Here is a 17,979-nt window from a genome sequence, read left to right as displayed (position 1 = left end):
TATGATATGTATTAGATGAATGTATATTATTACATTGGGTTATAATTATTTACAATACAAAATAACATCTCTTAAAATAAACATTTATTTTATTCTATATATATAACTTACATGAGGTAATCTTTAATACATTTTTAAGACAATAGATTTCTGTCACATAAAATAAATCAATTTACTCTATTGGATAAAAATTTGTACTTGCTTATGTTATATATAAATAAAGAAAATTTTTTTCTATCACAGCAGAAAATGTATCCAAACTTTAAGCACCTCCACATTATTAATATTTATTAAATATTATCATTACACATGAATGTATAAAAAAACTATAACTATGATATTATAAAAGTTGACCTGGGACCCTTTTTCCTGGATATACTTTTTTAATATGTCTTTTATTGTAAGTATTACCAACATATTCCCAGATATCTTTCTCACATTTTGGCCATATCTTGCGTTCTAGTCTTGATAGCAAAATACACAGTAAATCTCTATCTTTTGGTGATAGATCAAAGTATGATACTGGTCCCAGGCTTGAGCGATAAAGAAAATTATATATTGCTCTACAATAATTACGTACAATTATCAATAAACAGAGTTTATTAATATTATATATAAACTGTTATAAAGTAGTCAATAACTTATTATCAATAAATAAAACTATTCATATATACCTGAAATTAAAACCTTCTGCTTCTGAAGGAGATGGATGCTTTTCAAATAAATGTATAAATAATAATGCTTCTGGGATGAGACTATCCCCAGGTTCAAACATTCCACAATTCATCCAGTTGTTTATTAGTTCATGTTCATATAAATATTCTGCCATTTCAGAATATTCAGCTATTTTCCATTTAATATCTTCAAAAGACATGTTTGGCAACATTTTTGATATAGCTTCAACATTTTCGGTCCCATATTTTTTTAAACCTTCTAACAATATTTTTTTATCATTATTAGTCCACAGTTTATTTGATTTCGCTTTTTGTTGGTTTACTGTTATCATCTTGCTACTTGTTGCTTCACTTTCATTATTCTTTTGCTTTATAGTTTTTGCTGCTATAGCTTTTCTTTCTTTAGGATTATTCATTTTTATATTTAATTAAAATATTGCTTGAAAACGTAAGTACAGACTTTAATGTATTGTAATTGTCTTAATATATCCAAACACTGATTGATGATGAAAACAATGTTTCTAGGGAAAGATGGCTAGACAAATAGTGCAAGTCTAATTGGTTACTTCTGATCACGCTGGAGGTCGCCATGTATCCATAGATCGAACAAATTTTTATTAGTAAAAAAAATTAATTAAGGGTATTAATTTATGAACTTTTATAATTATATCTTTCCTAATTATATCCTTTATATCTTTCTAGTTCCTCAGCTTTCTTTCTACTAGATTTCCTACTACCTATTCCTTTTAACCTATCCTACGAATAAGTAGATACCTTCCTCTTTTGCTTATCGTCGCACATTGCTGTATGATTTTATTTGATTGTAGGTGTGAAACAAGTGTGTTTATTTTATATGTATGTATAAATAAGTAATTGTATTGAGTCTATCAAAAACACAGTCATATAGATGTAAGATGTAAAGCTTTTAATGTCGTAAGTTGTAAGGTAGCCTTTACAAATCGGTCGTTTGCTACTCACTAACTCGGTATTTGTTACGCTATTGTCACTAGCCATAGAACGCTGTGATCTAGCAGATACTTTCTGTAAATCTTTAACTCTATGTTTCGTATATTTCATAGGCTATTTTACTATCTGCTCCTCTTGTCCCGCGAACTTTCTTCTGATAGACGCAAAAGGCATAGTATTTTTATGAAAACTATGTATATTCAATAATTAATTTTCAGATATAAAACAACAAAAACTAATATTTATATGGATATGTAACAACAAAAACAAAGTAGAAAAAGTTTAGAAAAAAAAATATTTTTCATTACAATATATATATTTATAAACCGCATATTTTTGTTTATTATAAAAATGCTTCGTAATTGTATCGTATCAAAAATGCCATTTTTTAACTTTTTATTTATGAATCGTCTATATCATCAAAAAGTGAGTGCAAATATTTATTAAGTTCATAGAATATATTTTAATTTATATAAAAATGAAAATATTTATAAATATTTTAATATAAAATTTTTTAGCTTATAACAAAACATTCTTTAATGTGTATAAATTATACACATAATTTAGCTGGTAAACAACAAAGAATAAAAGAAAATGTGCAACCAGTTAATAAATTTGTTTCAAGATCTCATACATGTGGTGAACTAAGGCTACAAAATGTAGGAGAGAATGTTCAATTATGTGGGTGGTTAGAATTTTTAAGAGCTGACAAATTTTTGATATTGAGAGATTCTTATGGTTCTACTCAATTTATTATACCTAAACATGTGAGTTAAAGGATATAAATTCCAATAAAGTATACTATATGTATATATATTGATATTAAAAATAAACTATCTGTTATGTTAGAGAAAGGACTTACAAGAAATGGCTAGGAATTTGACCTTTGAAAGTATATTGAGCATAGAAGGTAGAGTATTAAAAAGACCAGAGGGTCAAAAGAATAAGTGCATGGGAACTGGAGATATTGAAGTAGAAATAAAATCCTTGAAAGTTTTAAACATAGCAAGTTTAAATATTCCATTTATTATTAGAGACTATAATAAGGCAAATGAAAACGTACAAATGAAGTATAGATACATATCATTAAGATATCCTGAATTACAAAAGAATTTAAGATTACGTTCAGAAGTGATAATGAAGATGAGAGAATACCTAATTAAAGAATGCAATTTTGTCGATATTGAAACTCCAACATTATTTAAAAATACTCCTGAAGTATGTATATCAGAATGGTACTAAAAACATTATGGCCAAGATATTTAAACCTTCTTTTTTTTAACATAGGGAGCACATGAATTTATAGTCCCAACAAAACTCTTGGATCAATTTTATTCATTAGTACAGAGTCCCCAACAATTTAAACAATTATTAATGGTTGGTGGCTTTGATAGATATTTTCAAGTTGCAAGATGTTACAGGAATGAAAAGCCTAGACATGATAGACAACCTGAATTTACACAGGTATAATTTTTGACTTGCAGATATATATCCTATATAAAATCATTTAGTACTCATAGATATGTTATTACACAGCTGGATATTGAAATGTCATTCGTTGATTGTGAAGGAATAATGATGTTAATTGAAAACTTATTAGCATATTCTTGGCCTCAAGAATCAGGAGAATTAACTATTCCTTTTAAACACATAAAATACGAGGATGCAATGGAATTATATGGTACAGACAAACCAGATTTACGAATACCACAACAAGTAAGATTTAAATATGCTTCTAATTTAAATTCGAAGAATAATTTCAAAAATAGTATTAATATTTCAGCTTTGTAGACTGACGGAATTAATTGATCATTCAGTATTAGAACAAAGTTTAAAAATGGAACAAAATGAACACCGTGAAGTTTATGCTCTAGTTTTTTCCCAAAAACATGTATGTTTACAAGTTATTTATATTTTCCTTGATTTTTGGTATTTTTATATTTATAACATATTTTGTATACCCTAGGATTTTCTTACAAAATCTATCAAAGATACTATATCTGAACTACAATGTACTTATTTCCCTTCTGTGAAATTAATACAAACAAAGATACCTAACAAATCGCCAGTAATAACAAATATTATTGATGGAAATGTACAACAAAAGTTAAATTTAAAAAAAGGAGATGTACTGTTTTTAGCTTGTGGAGAAAAAGTAAACACGGTAAATATTAATCTGTTAATTATATTTTCTACATTTATTAATGATACATTAACATCAAGCAGTTATATATATTAATATCAAACTTAAAATTACAGCAATCACTATTAGGAAAAGTACGTCTTGAATTTACAAAGTTTTTAGAAAGTGAAGGTCAAGAAATCTTTACTAGTAGGAATGAATTATTATGGATCACTGATTTCCCTTTATTTTCGTTTAATACTGAAACAAATTCATTAGAAACTATGCATCATCCATTCACGCAACCTCATCCAGATGATATGCAATATCTTATGAACAATCCACTGAAGGTACCCATGTTAATTAATTAATAAGCTTAATAGTATTTTAATAAGTGAAATACTTTTATAGGTTAGAGGATTGCATTATGATTTGGTTATGAATGGTTTCGAGATCGCAGGAGGATCGATACGAATCCATGACTCAAAATTACAAAAACAACTATTTAAGATGCTAAATATAGATGAAACACACTTAATGCATGTACTTGATGCTTTAGAATCTGGTGCTCCACCTCATGGTGGAATTGCTATAGGTATTTTATTTTTAGTTCAAATATTAACTATATCCGACAATGGAGTATCATAACAAATAAATTGGATTTTTAGGATTGGACCGTTTAATGTGTTTGCTCTGTAACACAAAAAATATAAAAGACGTGATAGCATTTCCAAAAACTACTACAGGTCGAGATTTAATGTCAGGAGCTCCAGTTCCCATTTCTGAGGAAATAAAAAGATTCTATAACATACAGACGGTAGACAAATAAAACAATATTCAAGAAGTATCTTTTGTATTTTTTACTCTATTGTAAAAATATTTATAAGAGGCTAGCTGGTCATATTCACTTCAAAAAGTATTATTCAATAATTTTTGTATATTTTATAAAATATATCCGATATTTTTATTTGTTTAAAAATCGTTATACTTATAAAATCTATGTCGTTACAGCAAAAGTGAAAAGGGAAAACGCTAATGTAATATTAACAAAGTCAATCAAACAATGTGAACTAAGGATAAGGGCCTCTAGTGGTCAGTGCCCGAACTATATGCACATTTCTTTTCCGATGCTCTGGGTGAAAGAAATGTGCATATGTACGACGAGAAGGGAAATTCGTATTGACGATCGGCGAAGGATAAGGGTAAAAAAATATAAAAATTACTTGAAGACTTAATGAAATATTAGAAGTAAATTCCTTTCCTTTGTATTGTAGAAATAACAATAAGGATACTAAGGATACAACTAGCAACAACGATTATTAGAAATGATTATACAGTACAATAAAAAATGAGATTATTTGTTGTAAGATAATTATATGAATGTATTTAGAAATAGTTTCAATAAATCAGACCGTAGTTTAACAGCATTTTACAATCTTGTTGTTTGTCCTTGTCACTCTCCAATTCCATAAAAACAAAAAATCAAAAAATGCAATCGGGAAATATTTAAGAACGCGTGGAACTTTAAGAGGTAAAGTATAACAAACGACCGCGAAATAGTTTTCAAAAATTCCGAGATGTGATGTCAAATTCCAAGTATTATTGAAATAGTGCTGCCTCTTATAATATTATATTCTCCTGTTATAAAATCGAGATTTTGACGAAATATTTTTTCAAGAACCTAAAAATATAATCTAAAAAATTTCTGGAATGTAATGTTATTTTCGAATTGTACCACTTCCTATTACCATGTTTTCCTGATACAAAATCGCTATTTTAGCTGATAAATTTTTTATTCTCATATGTCCTTAGAAAATTACCTGTTTTCAAGAATTTGAAAAGATTCGAAATACCTCTTATGTTGTTTTATTCTCTTAATATTTATCAAAACTTATCAATTTTCTCAAACTCTTTCGTCGTTTTTTATAACTTGTTCGTTAAACTTTTGGAAACTTATTGGAAAGGATTTGAGGATTTTATTCATTTGCAAAATAAAATTATTTTATTCAATTCAATCTGTAAGTTTATAAGAATTGTATAATTCTACAATGAGTTCGTAATTTTCTGTATAACAATTTGTGTAATCGCGTACTTTTATAATAATTTCATTCCGTTAATTAATCGATAGATCTAAAACAATTCCTCTCATACGAAAATTGAAAATGACGATCAAAACCTATAAGAGCATTGATTCATCGGTGATAAGAGTTCGCAATAGAGCGTATTTTTGGTCAGTTCCGTACGATCTGATACTAACATACATTTTCACCTCTTGCTATGCATACGCACATTTCTCCCGTCAAAAACATTGTAGGAAGAACTGTGCATATAGTTCGATCGTTTGATCACTAGAGGTGATAATTTGTGAAGCGTATTTTTGGCTAAATTCCTCCCATACTCATCAGTGATCTTCGTATTATAATAATTCCTACTTAATGTTCGCTTTTTTTGCCATATTTTAGACATATTCTTATATTCACTCACTCATATTTTACCTCGATTAATGTTCTTATAATCACCTTCATCAATTCTTAGGACTGCTTCTCCAAAGCGAGTATGTTCATTTGCCGTAAATATGTCTCACTCTCGCTCCCAATGCAAACTGAGCTGAACGTACTGAAAAAAGCACCTTTCTAGACCTTTCTAGATAATATTCACCACGTGAACCCAACCAACGTACATTAAGCGGGTAGTAGTGTATATGAACATTTATATGTATATTACTTTATGACATTAATTTTATAAGAAAATCTCATACGTTTCATTCATCTGTAATCAAAGTAAATACTCAAACTTTGGTATTCTGCTTTTCTTAAGGTTAAAAAAATGCATAAACATGTTTACTCTATTCGAGTCTATGATCCAAATAAAATTGAATATATATACTTTCAATACAGTTATTTTATTTACAGTAATCAATAATATTGTTTAAATATGATAAATCATCCTTGGTTAAATTTGTAAAGAAAAACTGACCTATGTAATTTAGTTTAAGCATTTTATTCATATAATAATATATGTTTCAACATTTTGCTTAAATTTAATTAATTTTCGGCACTTGATGTTTCTTAAAGAGTTGCGTAATCAAAAAAACTGGGTAAAATCAATCTTTTAGTCAATGTAAAAGTTAAGCTGCAAATGTTATAATATATAGTTAAATTATACATAATATACACGGTATATCTAAACGATATATACATTTAACTAGGTATCTAATGTAATTGTAAGATATTTCTTTAATGAACATATAAATATTTCCAATTTTTATTGGAAGTATGAACATATTATTATACATATTTCACATTAGAAGAAATAGCAGCAGTATCTGTCATATATCACCAATTTCTACAAATTTCATGTGTTGATATTTGAAGAGATCAAAGTTTTCGTGAACGTCCCCGTTTTCTGAGTGCAGTAATTTTACTTGTCACTGACCTAGTTGTGTGTAACTTCTTTTGAATATTCGGTACGGATTTTATATTTTTTTGTAAATTTCTATGTTTCTTCAAATGTTGTACAAAAAGTAATCTAGATCTAATTAATTTCTTACATATCTGACATCTGCGTATTTGTTGTTCTGTAATAAATATTTTTCAGTTATTTAATGTTCTCATAATGAATTATTATACATATATCAATAAAATAATTATTAAAAATAACATACCAGATTTTTTTGTTCCATGTTGTAAACAATGTGCTCTTAATAAAGCAGCACTGGGAAACCACCTTCCACAATCAGAACAACTTAATTTTTTTACCTCCCAGGTGCATTTTGGTCTTTGATTTCTTTTCCTTTTAATCTTTTTAATTATAGTCTGTTTTTTTGGCTCAATGTGTTCCTTCTTTTCTTTAATTTCTATGGATGGTCGTTCGACTGATAGTTTACTAAATCTACGTTTTTTTCTTTGAGAATGTTCTGAACGTACATGACGGGCTAACGCTACCACTACATCGAATTTTTGTTGACATATTTTACAAGCGTATTGTTTTTTAACAGTATCTTCAGTCGTTCCATTTGCATGTTTCAATTTCTGTTCATTAAACCGTATTGTATTAGAGGGTGATTTCGAACAAACTCGCAAATGAGTTTCTAGAGCTCTTTGTTGTCTAAAATTTCTTAAACAATGTTGACATTGTAATAAAATTGCTTTTGAATTGGATTGTTGAGATTCGTCATCGGAATCTCCAACCATTATAATTTCATTTTCTTTATCGCTAGAATATTTATCTTTACTATCATCTATAGTTATTTCAACAACATCCCGTTCTGACTGCAGGATACTTTCTTCTTCATCAATATCAATTTCAATAATTTCAACTTCTTTTCGCTTGACCTTTTTCATTCTTTTCGAGTCGGTATTTCTTTGACGATATCTAGAATGAGCTACTCTTTTATTCCGTCTTACTCTTTTTCTAACATTATTGTCTTCTTCAGTTACAAGAGATGCTGGTTGTATAATAATTTCAGAATCTTCGCGATTTACAGAAATTAATTGTTGTTTCCGGGATCGCTTAGTTTTGTACTGTATTTGTGACGACTCGGGTGACGTATATTCAATCGAACCATTTGATATATCTAAATTTGTACTACTTGGCATTAAATCTGCTGATGAATTTGCTAATGTCTCCAATAATTCCTGTTGACTATCTAACAGATTGAATTTTCTCTTTGTTAAACTATTAGACATCTTATTAGACACATTAGAATTTTGATACACTGAAGTTTCATATTCCGTTTCTTTGAGATTTCCAAAGTTATTTTGATCTCTGTTAATGATCTTTTTATTCATTTGCTTTTTTGCTGCATTTGCTTTCAAATTTTGAAGAGTTTTGTGAATTTCATCGAATGTTAGTTCAGAATCAGATTGATCACCTTCGAATAAGATGTATTGCACAGTTGATTGTTCTACAAGTTCACTGTCACTTTTATCATCTTCCTGATATTCTTCAGAATTATCTGTTAAAAATTTAGATATTTTTGTAATATTTGAAATTTCGTTATATCAAGATATTATTTAATAATTACCAGTTTTAGATACATACCCATATTTGCAGAACAATCATCCATCATTAAATATGTTACATCTGGTTGTTTTTCATCTGTTGCATATATAATGTTAGAAACTCGTTTTGTACCTAAATTTAAGTTAGAATGTTTCATTAAATTTGAATTTTCTTCCAATATATATTCTTTTTCTTGTATCCTTTCATTTTCATTTGACATGATTTTATTTTCATTATCCATTGACATATCATTTATTGGTTCACTTTTAGGAAAAAATATTGGTGACTCAGTAGTCAATAATTGTCTTTTTATCTGTGTTGGTTTTTTAACAGTTCTAACTGCGCCTTCTCCTATTAATCTCTCAACATCTGATCTGTAAATATGATCATTTTATTATTTTCACATGCAATTATTGAATTACGTCTGTTATTAACTGTATCTGATATGTAATATATGCATAAATATACATACTTCATGAGAAATTGAAAATTTGTTGGTGGTTCACCAGATTCGTCATAAACTGCTACAGCAAAAATTTCATCTGAATCTTCAACCGCATATAATGCTAATTGTTGACCAGCGGCAGTTACAAATGTGGCTATTGTTTCTTCATCTCCATCTTGCTCATCAATTATTACTTTATTATATGTTTCTGCTTCACTTTCCTCTGATTCTGAAAGCTATCACATCGTATTAATTAACAAAACATACTAAAATAAAAGAAGAATTTACCGATTTCATTATTTTGCTTTTATCACTTCAATGTATTCTGATCTTTTATCATAAAATTTTAAACATTTAATATTTACCAACAATTCTTCCTTATTGACATCATTTGAAAGCCACTTTTGTCTAGGTGTATTTTCTCCAGATAATGATATAGCATCTTCCGCATATTCAACAGACATTGTTGTATTCATACTTTCTTCAAAATATTCAGAAGTATCTTTCTGTTTACAAATTACTTCCTCTGACATTTGATTAATATCTATGTTTTCATCTACAATTATTTCCTCACCAACAATCTATACATAATATTGATAATTAATAATAAAATAAATTGAAAATATGTAAGATATATATATATATAAGATGTAGTAAGATGTAATATGTAATAATATAAGATATATATTTGTTGAAATATTAATTATTTTATTACCAATGTTTCTTCCGAGTGTTCACATTTGGGTAGAACCATAAATTCTGCTGAAGTTTCATTTATAGTACATGGTTTTTGTATGATCTCTTGAGAAACCATTTTTTTGTAGATATTAACATCATTCACAAATGACATTTTTTTTACCGTTTTGTATATTAACTGGTAATTATACTATCTCAGCTAACAAGTACATATGTTAAGAAAATGTAATTCCTAAAATACAATATTGAAAATACATATTAAAAAATATATTTATGCTACTTAATTAAGGATCAAATATTATAGAAGTCATTTCATACATAAGAAAACACGTCTAAATTATCAATACAGATATTTACTTAGGGTTATGCTCATTGTAATAATCATGACTTACAAGTTAGAGATTTTATTAACAGCAAACGATAATTAGCCAGCACACTCCTTTTTACATTTAACACAAACTGATATATATATTATGAGTTTGCATATTTATCGTTGTGTTCAATAACGAAAATACACAACTATTTAACGACTTTATAAGTTCCATAACATAATAACCTAAATAACATAATTAGTAATAATAATGGTGGAGTCGTATATCGAGTTTTGTAGAAATGTCTTTAATGATAACTTGTTTTCGTACTTCTACATATTTAATACAACGAAAAACAATGCATAAAACTATACAATTTAATACAATTTCCCGTCTTTCAATTTACATATATAATTAGTATCAAATACACATAGCACTAATGTGTGCTCTAACACATACAGAAACATAACCCTAGACATTACGCGTTGCGCGCATAGAGAAACTATCTAACTAAAGTTGTCATATGTTTCGGTTGAATTTTTTATCAATATATTCTTCTAATTTCATTTTAATAAATTTATATGTTTTTATCCTCGTACGCTAGTGAATGAAATGGTAAAAAGAACCATTTTACTGAAAACTTAGCTTGATAAGTAGAAAAGTTTGATATATGTAAAACAGTATCTTATAAGTTTGCACGTTTAGAAATTATCTTTCAGTGCATACTATCTACTATCATGTATTACATTTACATCCTTTTTCGATCGATAACGTAGGAAAGACATAAAGGAATGATGGATATCTGGCTACACTGGTACGTACATATGTAGGTATATAGTATGCCAAATGCCAGCCTATTTCAGAATTTGCTGTTTTTAAAGTTGATCAGTACTCCTCCCTCCCTTCCATTTACTGTACTATTTCGATTGGACAAGTTTGACACGTGATATTCTAGTACATAGCTTAAGCACGTAGGTGTGACTTGTCAGCTGATGTATCGTCAAGATTTGTTAAATTAACAATTATTCTTTTAAATTTGCTCTGTTATTCTTCATTTATCGATAATAATGGCTTTACATTCAGCGGGGAAAGGGAAACTTCTTGCTGTGATCGGAGACGAGGTAATTGAAATGTATATTTAAGTTTATTTCATATACAAAGTATATATATATAAAAGTTTCATTTTTAGGATACTTGTGTTGGATTTCTTTTGGGCGGGGTTGGTGAAATTAATAAACATCGACAACCCAATTTTATGGTCGTAGATAAAAGTATGTATGTAACCAAATTTCAATTAAAAAAAAAATCAAATATGAAAATCTATATTTTTCTGTGCTTGTATTCAAATATTGTATTCAAATATTCTATACTTCGTATTAAAATGTTTATCAAACGAATTGTTATTATTTAAAAGTTTCTTAAATCTGTAGCATTTACATATTTCTTTACAGATACAGCTGTAAGTGACATAGAAGATACGTTTAAACGTTTCATTAAACGAGATGATATTGATATTATACTTATAAATCAAAATGTAAGTATTATATCTATCCTTAAAATAACAATAAGATTCTAAAAAATAAATGTGGTGTATTTTAATAATGTAAATAGGAGTAATATTTTTATATACTCTTTATATAAAATAAAGAATAAGAAAAAATATTCTTTGAAAAATAAAGTTTTAATAAATACAATTTATTAATAAGATTATCTATGCTTTGTAATTAATAGAATTAAAATTTTGTTGTATATAATATTCAACTAAAGTCATATTTATTAGTAAATTATTATTAAATAACATGATTATATTGATATATCTTTGATAATGTATTTTTAAGGTTGCTGAAATGATTCGTCACGTAATTGATAGCCACACACAACCCATACCTTCAGTATTAGAAATTCCAAGTAAAGACCATCCATATGATGCCAGTAAGGATTCTATTTTAAGGCGTGCTAAGGTAAGATTGTAGTACTTATAATTATTAGTATAAAAATAATCATCACATTTATTTATTTTTTATCAATTCTTCATACACTGTATATAATTATGGATAATGATCGTAATATTTTATTTTTATACTAATATTATGAAAAAATATATGTATTTTAACATTATACATAAAGTAAACTTATTTAAAGAGAAACTATCAATTTGCTATAACTTTGTAATTATATATTTGATTATTTATAAATAGTATTTTATTCTATAAATAGTCTAACTATAGATCAATAAATTGATCTATAAATAGTATTTTATTGCAAAAAATTTTGTTTTATGTTAAAAACAATATCCATATAAACCACTTACCATACCTACTTTAAATTTACCAATTAATTAGATATTCTAATTTTACTTTACAGGGAATGTTTAATCCAGAAGATATACATTAATCTGTGTATAAAAAAGATTTGACGACCTCTTTGGTATTTGTTAATATCTGTATGTAATGGCTGTTCTGACATTATAGATTACATAGAAAAAATAGAAATATGTATAACATTCCATTATTTACATCTCAAAAATTTACCAATTTTTCAATTTCTTTATACAATGTGTGTATAAATCTTGTTCTGTGCAGACATCTGGTATTATTTAAATTTTAAATCATTGTTAAACAAAAGAAGCATATTCTACTAAGACGTTGCTTATATGAATTTTTTGATTATGTAAATAAATATAATAAACAACAATGTATTTAAAGCTCATTACAAGACAGCAAAAATATCAGTTTCATTAATGTATGTAATAGAAAATTAATGTGCATGAATGTATATTATTTACTAATAAGTTGTTATTTCATGTATTTAATGAATATTTAAACAGATAAATGACAGGAGATACAAAATTAGAATATATGTATTTAAATGTGTTGAAATTTTGTCCTTCTCTAACAGACAGAAAATTTTATTGTCATATTATTTTTTTTACTAATTCCAATTAAAAACAATGATATCAGCTTTTATCTATATAATTTATTTTTGAAATTATTTTATCACAATACTATAAAAACTTTGATCAAACTTTTTATTATGGATTATCTGTATCATGGAAGCTATGATTAATATTATTATATATCATATTTTACTTTGAAAGTATTGAAAAATATCATATTATTATTACTTTAAAATTATTTAATAAAATCTTAACATGTATGTTTACATTGCTATACATTGCAGTGTAATAATAATATGCTTAATATCTTCAACACAATTATTTAAATTTAATGATTAACTCATACAAATAATGTTTATTTTTTTAATTTATTAAATAAAGATTAGAAAATATGTATATTAATACTCGTAAAAATAGATCATCACTTCTAGATAGATTTTGTAGCAATATTCGCATATAATACTATGCGATTATTAGAAGACCAAAATTATCATTCTATATGTAAGAGATTAAAATGGTTATGATTTTCTCAAAATAAATAATAATTGTTAATTATACAATGTAAATAACACATATAAATAATTAATCTTACACTCTAGAGAGCAATTTCGCGTTTATCTTACATATATACTGTAAACTTCTGTTTACCAAGAACACAGTTATGTGGTGTTAGCAATATGCAAATTAGTACCATGTATATTAAAGCAAAATGTCAAAATTCAATGCAACACCAAACTGTTTTAATATTCGTACTATGTAAATCAATGATCCCGTTCCTCGGTGGCAGATATGAATAATTTTTGAACGGTATAAGTAATTTCAACTGTAAAAGCAAATGTCATAAAATTATTGAAATGCAAGAAAGTTAACATTACATTATAATTAAAAATGTGTCTGTGGAAGATTTATAACATGATAAATATATTATATGGATATTACGTACGAATAAGTTGTCGAAACCATAGTGGCTTATTTTTCCATCTAACACCAATAAAATAAGCTGGAATTCCAGATAAAGTTATTAAGGCACCTATTCCAACTTCGTATGGTCTTTGGTAGGAAGGAAAAAATACTAAAAATGCACATATGCATACAAACGTGATAGGAATCCATAAAGGCATCTAAAAAATATATTTATAATTTTAATCAAAATATTTCCGGAGAGTTTGAAGTAATATCTATTTATTAGGTTGTCCGAAAAGTGTCTTTCTTTTGCAGACACGTCTTTTACAATAACGCATCTTTATACAAACATGAATCCTAATCTGTCGAAAGTTGTGATCTTTATTTTGATAGAACAAAATGGATTATACGTAATTCGATAAAATAATATAAAACGAAAAATGTTGTGCATCCATTATTTCTTTATAAAACGAAAGAAACTTTTTTGACAACCTAATATCTAATTACTTACTTTAATGGGTCGACTCATATTGGGCTGTTTATAACGAAGCCATAAAACACCAGATACTGATAACATTATAAAAAATGATTCGACTATGCTGCAGTATGTAATCAATACAAAAATATCACTTGTGCACAGCATTACTAAAGATAATATACACTAAAAATAAAAAAGGAAATATTTATATTTCAATGAACATTAATTTGGAATATGTAATACAATATATATTTCATATACAGGGTGGTTGATAACTGGTGGAAAGCTAAGCGGAAAGGGGGTGATTCTACGCGAAAAAAAGAAGTTGAAAATATAGAATAAAAATTTTTCGTTTGAGGCTTTGTTTTCGAGAAAATCGACTTTGAATTTTCGCTCGGTACGCGTGCGGTACGTTATAACGGATCTCACTGTAGATCGTTATCTCGATGGAAAAATTAAAAAAAAAAAATTAAAAAAAGAAAATTTTTATTCTATATTTTCGACTTCTTTTTTCACGTAGAATCACCCCTTTTCCGCTTGTACCACCAGTTACTAACCACCCTGTATATACATACAAGAAAAACTAAGGCCGGTGTAGGTGTAAATCTCGAAATATTAATATGACTTAACATTGAAGGAAAATGTCCGTTCCTAGCACCAACAAAACACATTCGAGACGATGTCATAATATGAACACTTAATCCTCCAAATGCACATATAGCTACCATTACAGGTATTGTCCATGCCATCACACCAAGAAGTTGATCTCCAAAAGTCTAACAAAAATTTGTCTCAATAGTTAAATTATACATCTTTTCAATAAAATCACCATATAGAAAATAATACTAACCACAGCAATTGCATGAGAGGCAATCATTGCAGTTGGTGTTAAAACTGATAAATAAGCTACATTTGCCAACACATAAATGAAAGTAACTAAAGGTAGTGATATGTATATAGCTCGTGGTAAATTTCTGTAAAATAAAATTATTTATTCACTATTGAAAAAAAAAATGATCCTATGTTACTTTATACTACATACACATAAGGATCTTTCAATTCTTCAGTCATAAAATTTAAGTAATTCCATCCAGAATATGAAAATATACCAGAACAAAAGGCAACTGCGATTTTGCTAGGATCCGTGATTGTATTTTCAAAGGCATTTTCAAAATTTTCTGTATGTCCTGAAACAAATTATTAATACATACATATAGCTAATTATTAAAAGAAGAATTTTAAGAAGAGCAAAGTTATTTAAGTTGAGTCCATAATAAAAAAATTTATATCCTTTTTGAAGATTTAATAATACTAATACCTAGCCGTATATTAAAATTATACTTACCTAACATTATCCAAACCAACCCAGCAATAATTATAATTATTAATGCACCAACTTTAGCAAATATGAATACATTTTGCATTTTAGATGTTTCTTTAACATCATAACAATTTGCGAATGTAAGTAAACCTGTTAAAACATTGAAATTATAGAAATGATAAATCAATCATATTGCTTCATAAAAATATTATAGAAACAATATTCTTTGAGCAAAGATAATGATGATACAGAGCTACAAATATCTATGAATGATTAAATAAAATTAGAATTAAAAATTTAGCAAAAAGCCTATAGTATAAATGAATGATATGATATGACTGAAGAAAAAAATAGCTGCATTTTATGTGCAAAGAAAAACATCTTACAAATAGTAACTGCTGCCAGTAGACGTACGCTATTATCTGGAATAGAACAATTGGGAAAAAATGGTTTTAAAACATATTCAGCAAAAGTTAATCCCATGATAGCATTTGTAGTTGGTCTGAAATTGCAGAAATAACATTATTTCTCCTCCACTCCCCCTGTGGCAATAAATAACACTGATAAAATTTTATGCATGTAACTTACACAAAAATTAAGTTAGCTGCCCATAAATATAGAAAAGCAGGTAAATCACCAAAAGCCTCATAAATATAAGCATAATCTCCACCACTACGAGGTATGCAAGTACCCAATTCAGCATAGCATAATGCTCCCACCATGGAAAGTAAACCGCATAAAACCCAAACAATTAAAGAAACTCCAACACTTCCTACTTCTATGATTACACCTTTTGGAGAAATAAAAATACCTACGAGCAGAATAATTAATTCTATTAAAAATTTATAGTTATAGTTTGTAAAGTTTTGTAACTACAAATTAGACAAAGATATAAGAAATTAATTTTAGAAAATTATTAGACATTTGGAACGTACTATAATATATAAATCACAATAAGTTCATACCTGAACCACATATAATTCCTAAAATAATTGCAACTCCTTCTAAAAGGCCAAGCTGTTTTTTCATTTGTACTTTATTAGTACCACCAACTTGTTTATTAGTTGGTATATGAGTCTGAGATTCATCATCTGAATTAACTAATTGCATTCCTTTTGGAGATTCATCAAATATTTGAGAAACCATTTTACCTATATGAAACAAATGTAATAAGCAAAATATTAAGAATAATATGCATATATGTGTTAAAAAATTAATATCAATCTATCATACATATAATGAATTATATTTTGCTCTAATTTAATATTTATATAGGTAAAATATTACTGAAAAATTTTTATATTTCTAACAATATTTAATGCTGAATGTTTGTATTGTAAACTAGTAACAAATACGTAAAGATTGTTAAAACAACAGATTAAGAAAATACTTTTTTTTTTAATTCATGAAATTGTTATTTTCAATGTTATTAGTAAAAACTAGTATACCTTTATGAAAGTTAAATTTTTGAAATTAAGTAAAATAAAGTACTAAAATTTCTGCTTCTAATATAAGAAAACTGATAAATCAATGTGCAATATAAAATGTAAACTTTAATTATTATCTGTATACATCAATTTTCTGAATTCCTTTCTGGACGAGCATGATCTAAAAGTAAAAATGTTTGTTAATTTTATTTATAAAAATATATGATAATTAATTTTAACACAATACAGCATTAATTGCTTATCCGAAAAATTTCGTTTTAATATCTGTTAATTGAACCAAAAGTACATATAGGTTATTTATTGAAGAGAACACGTGTTTTACAGTACCTTAAAGGTTGATTTGCAAGATTCGTGTAATTTTATGTTTAAATTTTCTGAATAAGATAAATATTATAAAAGTATTTAAGTAAAAATTGAATTGTTATTTAACATGACTGATATATTAACAGCTGTAGAATTTGTACTCTGCGTGTTACATACATATTTCAATAGCAATCAATACGGGATATCTGATGCAATTTGTTTTAAAATCACATAATATTAACATAATTGTATAACGTTTACAATTTAATTTTTCATATTTATTGCTAAATCATTATGACAAAAAGAAAATTATGTATTAACATAACAAATTCCGTTGTTATTAGGTAACCGGCATAATCATAACTATAGTAATGTGCTGTTGAATGCATTTATTTAAATATATACCTATGTA

The 17,979-nt window shown here is 26.9% G+C and overlaps 5 protein-coding genes and 1 long non-coding RNA gene across 13 annotated transcripts; 3 read left to right on the top strand and 3 right to left on the bottom strand.

Moving 5' to 3' along the window:
* Nucleotides 1-273: 273 nt before the first annotated feature.
* Nucleotides 274-1,294, bottom strand: LOC117204955. The gene is made up of 2 exons (XM_033442906.1): nt 675-1,294; nt 274-563 (listed from the first exon to the last, which is right to left on the bottom strand). The coding sequence occupies exons 1-2, from the start codon at nt 1,088-1,090 to the stop codon at nt 341-343; spliced, it is 639 nt and encodes a 212-aa protein (XP_033298797.1). The 5' UTR covers nt 1,091-1,294; the 3' UTR covers nt 274-340.
* A 673-nt stretch (nt 1,295-1,967) lies between these two features.
* Nucleotides 1,968-4,609, top strand: LOC117204951 (aspartate--tRNA ligase, mitochondrial). The gene is made up of 10 exons (XM_033442897.1): nt 1,968-2,066; nt 2,159-2,407; nt 2,490-2,858; nt 2,928-3,104; nt 3,177-3,356; nt 3,424-3,531; nt 3,607-3,804; nt 3,900-4,112; nt 4,174-4,357; nt 4,431-4,609. The coding sequence occupies exons 1-10, from the start codon at nt 1,992-1,994 to the stop codon at nt 4,589-4,591; spliced, it is 1,914 nt and encodes a 637-aa protein (XP_033298788.1). The 5' UTR covers nt 1,968-1,991; the 3' UTR covers nt 4,592-4,609.
* Nucleotides 4,610-6,121: 1,512 nt separating this feature from the next.
* LOC117204957 lies at nt 6,122-6,647 on the top strand. The gene is made up of 2 exons (XR_004487162.1): nt 6,122-6,199; nt 6,298-6,647. It is a non-coding gene; the product is annotated as an uncharacterized LOC117204957 (long non-coding RNA).
* Nucleotides 6,648-7,008: 361 nt separating this feature from the next.
* On the bottom strand, nt 7,009-11,121 carry LOC117204950. 3 transcript variants are annotated; one of them, XM_033442895.1, is made up of 8 exons: nt 11,041-11,121; nt 10,300-10,463; nt 9,927-10,139; nt 9,577-9,792; nt 9,239-9,447; nt 8,806-9,140; nt 7,427-8,719; nt 7,140-7,339 (listed from the first exon to the last, which is right to left on the bottom strand). In XM_033442895.1, the coding sequence occupies exons 3-8, from the start codon at nt 10,059-10,061 to the stop codon at nt 7,140-7,142; spliced, it is 2,388 nt and encodes a 795-aa protein (XP_033298786.1). In that variant the 5' UTR covers nt 10,062-10,139; nt 10,300-10,463; nt 11,041-11,121. The 3 variants fall into 3 exon arrangements, with proteins under 3 accessions (XP_033298787.1, XP_033298786.1, XP_033298785.1); XM_033442894.1 differs by lacking the exon at nt 11,041-11,121 and adding an exon at nt 10,549-10,936; XM_033442896.1 differs by lacking the exon at nt 11,041-11,121 and having other exon boundaries at nt 7,009-7,339; nt 10,300-10,936.
* Nucleotides 11,026-13,089, top strand: LOC117204956 (V-type proton ATPase subunit F). 2 transcript variants are annotated; one of them, XM_033442908.1, is made up of 6 exons: nt 11,026-11,044; nt 11,280-11,339; nt 11,408-11,489; nt 11,670-11,752; nt 12,057-12,179; nt 12,583-13,089. In XM_033442908.1, the coding sequence occupies exons 2-6, from the start codon at nt 11,286-11,288 to the stop codon at nt 12,610-12,612; spliced, it is 372 nt and encodes a 123-aa protein (XP_033298799.1). In that variant the 5' UTR covers nt 11,026-11,044; nt 11,280-11,285; the 3' UTR covers nt 12,613-13,089. The 2 variants fall into 2 exon arrangements, with proteins under 2 accessions (XP_033298799.1, XP_033298798.1); XM_033442907.1 differs by lacking the exon at nt 11,026-11,044 and adding an exon at nt 11,103-11,189 and having other exon boundaries at nt 12,583-13,081.
* Nucleotides 13,090-13,315: 226 nt separating this feature from the next.
* Nucleotides 13,316-17,769, bottom strand: LOC117204952 (Y+L amino acid transporter 2). 5 transcript variants are annotated; one of them, XM_033442900.1, is made up of 12 exons: nt 17,592-17,769; nt 17,265-17,424; nt 16,782-16,967; nt 16,405-16,627; nt 16,203-16,318; nt 15,841-15,966; nt 15,538-15,682; nt 15,346-15,469; nt 15,071-15,271; nt 14,529-14,678; nt 14,058-14,235; nt 13,860-13,937 (listed from the first exon to the last, which is right to left on the bottom strand). In XM_033442900.1, the coding sequence occupies exons 3-12, from the start codon at nt 16,960-16,962 to the stop codon at nt 13,876-13,878; spliced, it is 1,506 nt and encodes a 501-aa protein (XP_033298791.1). In that variant the 5' UTR covers nt 16,963-16,967; nt 17,265-17,424; nt 17,592-17,769; the 3' UTR covers nt 13,860-13,875. The 5 variants fall into 5 exon arrangements, with proteins under 5 accessions (XP_033298789.1, XP_033298791.1, XP_033298790.1 ...); XM_033442899.1 differs by lacking the exon at nt 17,592-17,769 and adding an exon at nt 17,491-17,586; XM_033442902.1 differs by lacking the exon at nt 17,592-17,769 and adding an exon at nt 17,491-17,570 and having other exon boundaries at nt 17,389-17,424.
* Between the last annotated feature and the right edge of the window lie 210 nt (nt 17,770-17,979).

Source organism: Bombus bifarius, unplaced genomic scaffold (genome assembly GCF_011952205.1).
Source record: "Bombus bifarius isolate JDL3187 unplaced genomic scaffold, Bbif_JDL3187 scf7180000007984, whole genome shotgun sequence".
NCBI lineage: Eukaryota > Metazoa > Arthropoda > Insecta > Hymenoptera > Apidae > Bombus > Bombus bifarius.
The sequence above is the reverse complement of the archived record's forward strand: the minus strand, read 5'-3'. Positions and strand labels throughout refer to the sequence as shown.